The sequence below is a fragment of the Callorhinchus milii genome, unplaced genomic scaffold (assembly GCF_018977255.1).
Source record: "Callorhinchus milii isolate IMCB2004 unplaced genomic scaffold, IMCB_Cmil_1.0 Scaffold21, whole genome shotgun sequence".
Lineage (NCBI taxonomy): Eukaryota > Metazoa > Chordata > Chondrichthyes > Chimaeriformes > Callorhinchidae > Callorhinchus > Callorhinchus milii.
In genome coordinates this window covers 8,656,308-8,663,638 of record NW_024704762.1, presented here as the reverse complement: position 1 = coordinate 8,663,638, position 7,331 = coordinate 8,656,308, and the positions used below count along the sequence as shown (strand labels likewise).

Sequence of the window (7,331 nt, the reverse complement as noted above, 5' to 3'; positions counted from 1 at the left end):
CCAGGAGCACTCCCAGGTCCTATTCCTCTGCTCACTTGCTAAATCTTACTCGGGGCAACGACTGCGTTAAATGTACTGAGCTGGAGGAAGTATCGGTGTTCTCTTTGCACTGTCCCATCCCACAGTTGCGGGCCACAGTAATGCACATCACTCCAAAGTCAAAGTTCCAGGTCAGTGCAAGATGGATTATAAAACTAATAATAATAATAATGTTATTACCAAATAATAATTTGGTCACTCAATCCACGACTGTTTGTGGGACACTCATTGCTGTGCCCAATTGGCCGCCGTGTTTTGCCCACAAAAATACACTAAATCACTCCCCTTCCTGTGAAGTGCTTTGAAACGTCGACGACCTGATAAGGCGCTATATCAAATGCAAAGATTATTATTATCATTAATAGTTAACCTTCACTTACACGACCTCACCCAGCAACGCCTAGCTTTAAAACCAGATTTCACCTTAAACCGTTGAAAGACTTCTATACCGTATTCCAGCATAGATGAGCTCGTTACAGCAATGGATTGCACACAGCGTAAAGCTCTCGCTAAACTGTTCCATCCAACACTCCCAGGTCAGCCGCAGCACGTGTTAAAATGCAGAGTAAACTCACTTTGCAACGACTCGCAATTTCACGCACCAGCAGCTTTTGAGCTGACCCACAGATGGGCACGGAGCCCACTCGGAACAAAGCTGAGAATGCCAAAAACTCTCCTCACAAAGGACTTTCATCTCAACTATCTAAAGCTCCTTTCACATCCAGGCTCAGAGCTTAAAGGGCAGGATTGTACCACAGCCCCACAGATTGTAACAGCGGGCAGGACAAAGCTTCCGTAATCTGTTACCATGGCTTCTGCCGTGTAATACCCTGTGTCTTGGGACAAAAATGCCGGATAAACGATTACCATTTTTTAGTTTTTACTCTTCACGGTTCAAAAAAAATTATTAAATGGGGAGGACGGACGGACGGGAGTGGGGGGGGGTTCTGCTTCGGGGATTCTCTTATCTTTTAGCGCTTTGAGACGTCTCGAAGACGTGATTAGGCACTATATTAAATGGAAGGATTATATATATATATATGTGTTATATTATCAGAGCAATACCCCCCCACCCCCAGCACCTCACAGAGGCATTAATAATAATATTAAACCTTGTATTTCAGATTGAGCTTCATCACGTCTTCGCGACGTCTCAGAGCGCTTCACAGAATATACTGTAAAGTGGAGTGACTGCGTATTTTGTGACCCTGTGGGGTGCCAATGGGTCATTGCCCCAATGCTTCCCCCCCACACACACACCCCCTGTAGTTATCTCTGTGTATTAATAACCCACGACCTTTGCCTCCCGTGGTACAACTAGTCTCTTGGTTGCGAAATGCAGAGGCTCAGTGCAGCCCTGGGGACGTGTCTCTTGGTCTGAAATCAGTGCTGATTTCCGGGATCAGCCTCTGCTACGAGCCCTTCCCTTTCTCTCTCCCCATTCCCTCCCTTCCTCTCTCCCTCCCTTCCTCTCTCCCTCCCCGGGCAAACATGCAGCTGTCAGCCGACACCATGGTTTTGCTCCTGTCACTAACAGCGATTCCAGTCTCTTACCTTTTCAACAGCTTCTCTGCAATGGGCAGGTCAGTGAGTAACACTCACCTACTCTTTCTTTCTTTCTTTCTTTCTTTCTCGCTCTCTCTCTCTCATTCACTCACTCACACACACATGATATTGGATTAGGGTGGGTGGGTGCAAAACAGTTCAATTGAGCCCTGATTGAGTGTGCATCTGTGTGTGTGTCTGTGTTTAAACTGTGTGAAAGTGTAAGCACCTGTGGGACCTTATAGAGTGGTGTGTGTGTGTCTGTCTGTCTGTCTGTACGTACAACATTTTCAATGGGATTGATATTTTGTGGGCGAAACGCGGCAGGCAATTGCGCACAGCAGTGTCCCACGAACTGTCGTGGACCACACCTTTTTGGGGGGGTTTGCGGGGGAGAGGGGTTATTCCGCACCCCCCAAGCAAGCCATCTCCCAATCGACTACTGACAGGGTTCCTACTTCCTGCTAGGTAAACAGAGGCGTGTGGGTAGAGCAAGGAAACATGCCTAAGGTTTCGCCCTGCCCGCCTGTCCGGGTATCGAACCCGGGACCTCTCGCTCACGAGACAAGTGCGCTAACCAATACGCTACAGGGACTCCCACAGATTTCTGTGCCTTTCTCCTCTCAAAGTTCCGTCCTGGTGTTTGCTGGAGGTGCGGCTGTGCTCCTGGTTCTGGTGTTGGGTGTCCGTGTGTTGCTGAAGGCTAACCCTCCAGGGGACTCGCTGTTTTACGGTAAGCATTTGGGCGATATCGGGCGCAGTAACTCGCGATCGACGTCCGACCCGGTCAGAGTTTCGGGGCTCCCAACCTCTCGGTGAAAGCAGCGGAAAAATAATAACGGTTTGGCAGAGCAGGGCAATAATAATAATAATCCTTACATATGATATAGCACCTTATCACCTTGTTGAGACGCTTCAAAGGGCTTCACACTGTCTTATATATACTTATATATCTTATATATACTTATATATAATATATACTAGAATAATATGAATTAATATCTCCTTGTTATTGCTGTTTCAGTGTTTGCTGTCTTCAGCTTTACAAGTGTCATAGATTTGATTATCTCTCTGGAACAAGACGGGTACATCACAGGATTCATGGCCTTTTACTTGAAGGAGGTAGATTATAAATGTTCTGTTATTAAACTGTCTCTATTGATGTTCCTCCAACTACCTCACACTGTCAGGCTCAGTAAGTCACCCAAGCCAACAGTCTGTGTTGCTGTCTGTATCTCTTACTGATGTGACTCAAGCTCCCTCACACCTCAGTAACTCCTCTCACTTAATGTTAATATAAACTTACACACTGTTCATGCACATTACTGGTTCCTGGTATAAGCACAGACTTACACTGACTGTGTACTTACATAGGCATCTTTGCCCTCGCTTTTAAAGCCCTCCATGGTCGTGCTCTTCTCTACCTCTGTGACGTATTCACACCATGCTAACCTGTCCGCTCCCTCTGCTCGGTGGGCACTGGCCTGCTTCATATCCCCCCACCATCAGCTGTCAGGCCTTCAGTATTTCTGCCCTTGTTCTTGGAACTCCATCCAAGAATCCCTCCGCCTCACCCCCTCTCTTGCCTCCTTCAAGTCCTGTCTCAAGACCTTCTTCTTTGACTGTGCCTCTTGCCCTCCACCCCTCTTGATTCCAACCCCCAGCTCAGGTGCAAACCCTTGACTGTCCAGGACCTTGGGATGTCCTCCCAACATGAAAGGGGCTAAATAAATGCAATGTGCTGTCGGTGTTGAACAGCAGTGACCAGTCTGCGAGTCTTCTCAGTAATGTCACTGACTGTTCTGGCGGCAGAGGGAGGCTGGTGATGAGTTTGGGCTGGTTTTGTTTTAACAGGGCGAGCCTTACCTCCGCAGTGCCTATGGGATAATGATCTGCTACTGGGATGGGACAGTCCATTACCTGCTCTACCTGGTGATGGCAGCTTCCATAACACGGGGGTAAGTGACTGAGGCCTCAGGTTTCTCTTCTGTTAGTGGGTTCCAAAACCCACAAAACAGGGCATCGCTTGAGGGGGAGAATTTGCGGTGGGTGCGGTGTGTGGTGGTGGGGATGTAATTTGTAAAGTAAGTTGGAGTAAAAAAAATAAAATAAAGGAACTTTTCAAGTGGGACAGGACTGAAATATCCAACGTAATGCTATTTACCACCCTCTGGAACTCCATCCCAGAGCCCCTCTGCCTCGTCCCATTCCTTGCCTCCTTCAAGGCCCATCTCAAGACCTTCTGTTTTGACCGTGCCTTCATTCATCTTCCCTCCCCCACCCCCACCATCATGCCCCCCATCCCTCTCTGGTCCCAACCCGTAGCTTGGATGCAAACTCCTTATTGTCCAGGGCCTTGGGATGTTCTTCCGACATGAAAGGCAGCTGCATGCTTGTTGTTGCTGCTGTTGTTGTTACTCACAAAGTCATTCTGTTGTGTTCCCACAGGCAGAGCTACAGGAAATTTGGACTTTACTGGGTGGGATCTGTTCTGATGAGCTTACCTGTTTTGTTAATTGGGACTGTCATAGGTGAGTGACAGGTGTCAACTTCATGCTGATTTCTTTACGCAGAGATAACAGTTAGTTAACAGCTTGAATGAGTTATTAGGAAGTGTGGTTAAGGACAGGATGTGGGATTCATTCAGGAAACAGCTCAACGCTATAGTGGGAAGACGGTAGGTGGGTTTTCTGGACGGATGAGATCAAATAAACTGATGGGACATCTTCTCCTGAACTGTTCTTCTGTTTATTGCAACATGGATTTGCACCTTTTCCTGATAGTGCTTCTTATAGGCTCTGTGCAGACACTGAGCGTATGAAGTGAGCAATTTGTTGTCAAATGACATCCCATATTGCAATAATGTCCACAAATAAGTGAATCTCTCTCTCTCTCTTGCTTTCTCTCAATCTGTCCCAAATGCTTCTCCCGCCAGGTAAATATGGATCTGAGATCCGCCCTTCCTACCTCCTAAATATTCCATACCTGATTATCCCACTTTGGGCTGGGAAGAAGATCTATGAGAAGCCCAGAACAGTGTCCCGCACAACACCTGAGGAGGTAATAATAATAATCCTTGCATTTGATATAGTGCCTTATCACATCTCAAAGAGCTTCACAGAGTATACTATAAAATACTGTGTATTTTGTGGGTGAAACGCAGCAGCCAATTGCACAAAGCAGCGTCGCACAAACAGACGTGAGTATGCAGCTTGATTACCGAGTGTTTATTTGATGCCAGTTACAGTAGTGTCCAATATTTGCAGGAATTAGCCCCATTGTGGGTATGAAAGCTGTGCAGATCTGTTCAGGTCTGTTGGTGTGTATGTGCGCGTGTACTTGCCTGCCTCAGATTTCTCCACCTCACATCGATGAAGTAAAAAGGTTACGTTGTCCTGGACCTGTTACATCTCATAACTAAACCTTATCTCCACCATCGCAGCCTGACCTCATTCCGTTTCTCAACCCCAGTGTAGATAAGGGCTCACGTGGATAAGGAGACGTGCAGTTATCTGCTGTGTGGCTAATTAATTAATTATCCTTGCATTCGACCTAGCACCTTATCACATCTTTGAGACGTCTCACAGAATATAACGTAAAGTGAATTGACTGTCAAGGGACCTGTAGTTGTGTTCTATTGCATTGCTGAGTTCAGTTTGGTTGCAATCAATTGGTTGTTCAGAGTGAGCGCTTGTTTATTGATGTGAGTGGATTTATGGCTCCCCAGGTGGCTGAGGAACACAAGAAGTTGATATATCAGCGGCCGGTGGACCTGTTATTGGCGCTCTACCTCATGGCTGCTGTCGCCTACACCTTGTTCAGAGGCATTGTGAGTATTGAACGGTCAATAATAATGAGAATTGCAGATCAAAACAGTAAATTCCTAAAAGATTCAGTACCTGGCTTCACTCTCCAGGCAGTCAGGTCTCTCTACTTGACACTAAAAATCACAGAAGGAGGCCGTTCAGCCCATCTTCTCTATGTTGGCACTGTTGAAAGAGCTGTCCATTTAGTCCTAACCTCCAACCTTTCCTGTCGGGAATTTGTCTCGAAACTGTTGGATGTAAAATTCTCCTAATATCTTTATTTTGGTAATGAAATTTCAGCCCCAACTGGCTGTAGTTCTTTTGTAAACAGTGATTGTGATAATTCTGCTTTGCGGTGGTCTGGTCCAGGTGGTGCTTGACTGCTCATTTGAATCCTGCTTCAACTACATTTACCACGACGAGCCCTATTTGAAGGACCCAGTGGGATACCCCAAGATTCAGGTAAGCTAATCTCCACCACAGGCTCAACGACTGAGCTGAACTCTTGCTGGTTGGTCGTAAGTTAACCAGAATTGTACAACGCCTGCGTTTTAACTTCCTCCTGATAGTGCAGAAAACTAACCCCCCCCCACCACCCCTTCACACCGGCTCCTGAGCGCAAACACACTTACTCTTGCGTGTGCAAGCTCACATGCCTCTCAGATATGCCTCAGTAGTGATGATAGATGTGTGATTAAATAGATTAACCCACCGACTCGGACACACTCACTTGCACACTTGGACACGTGGGGTAAAAGTTCTATCCAATGTTACCGCCTTCAGCAATGACATTCCCTCATGGGATTTAACCATTACAGTCGTACATCATCAAAGGCGCTGCACTGTGCTGAACAGAATGTTTAACCAGGGACCTCTCTCACTCACACCTACTGGCTCAGCCTAGACATTGCCCTGGGGTGTCTGGGGAGATGGGCCCGTCCTGTTTTGACTGGTAAATGTCTGGAAATGTTGATGTCTCTCTGCTGGCCTGTATTTCAGATGCTGATGAACATGTTCTACCTCCTGCCGTTCTTCTGCCTGGCTCTGTACGGGCTGATCAGACCCGGCTGCACATGGATGATGGACGCGACGCTGGTGTTTGCAGGAGCTCTAGCCCAGGTGAGCCTGACCTGCCCTCACCCGGCTGCCACGCACACATACACGCACACAAAATCAACCAGTAGACGGTGCTGTAGAGGGACCTGGAGCAGGAACCCTGGCTGGTTTTCATTCTGACACATTTTTCCGTTGCTTTGTTCCTCCTTAGGCTCAGTTCTCTCATATTGGAGCCTCTATGCACTCACGGACTCCATTCACCTACCGCATCCCTGTGGACAACACACTGACCTTCCTCCTGGTCAACATCCTCTACGCCGCAGGTGCTCAGCTCCTGGCCTATCACTGCAACAAACACTCCAGCTTCTTTTTGACAGGGAAAGAGAGTGACAAAAAGCACCAATAAAAAAAATGCTAAGCATTTGATATAACGTCTTATTGTGTCTTCCACATGTCCCAAAGCGCTTCACAGAATATACCGTAAAGCAGATTGACTGTATATTGTGTCTGTGTTTTAATCTTGCTGACGAGAATTGCAAAATGTCTTTTTTTTTACCTGAAATCTATTTTACGTTACTGTACGTTAGAAACCAAAGCTTGGGATGAGGGCGAGAGAGTGACTTTGAGCGGATATTTGGCAATGCGGCATCTCACACTGTAATAAAAATTCTCTTTTCGTACAAAATCACTCGTCCTTTTCACGATTTTGAAATCAACCACAAATGTATATATTTTTTGTCAGCCTGGACACCAGGAGAAACACATTTCTCTTTCTGAATAGTGCCATAGGATCTCTTTAAAGTCCATCTGAACGGGCTTGATTTATAACAATAATATTAATAATAATCCTTGCATGAGTGTGCAAAACAGCTTGATGCTGTGTTG

At 46.5% G+C, this 7,331-nt stretch overlaps 1 protein-coding gene across 1 annotated transcript; it reads left to right on the top strand.

The window, feature by feature from the left end:
- The first annotated feature begins 1,354 nt into the window (after positions 1–1,354).
- Positions 1,355–7,125, top strand: LOC103182022 (transmembrane 6 superfamily member 2-like). Its single transcript, NM_001292836.1, is given in 10 exon segments — positions 1,355–1,622; positions 2,214–2,317; positions 2,609–2,706; positions 3,439–3,542; positions 4,033–4,115; positions 4,520–4,644; positions 5,312–5,413; positions 5,760–5,852; positions 6,390–6,509; positions 6,658–7,125. Coding segments are annotated over 10 exon segments (1,116 nt in total). The 5' UTR covers positions 1,355–1,530; the 3' UTR covers positions 6,853–7,125.
- Positions 7,126–7,331: the final 206 nt, after the last annotated feature.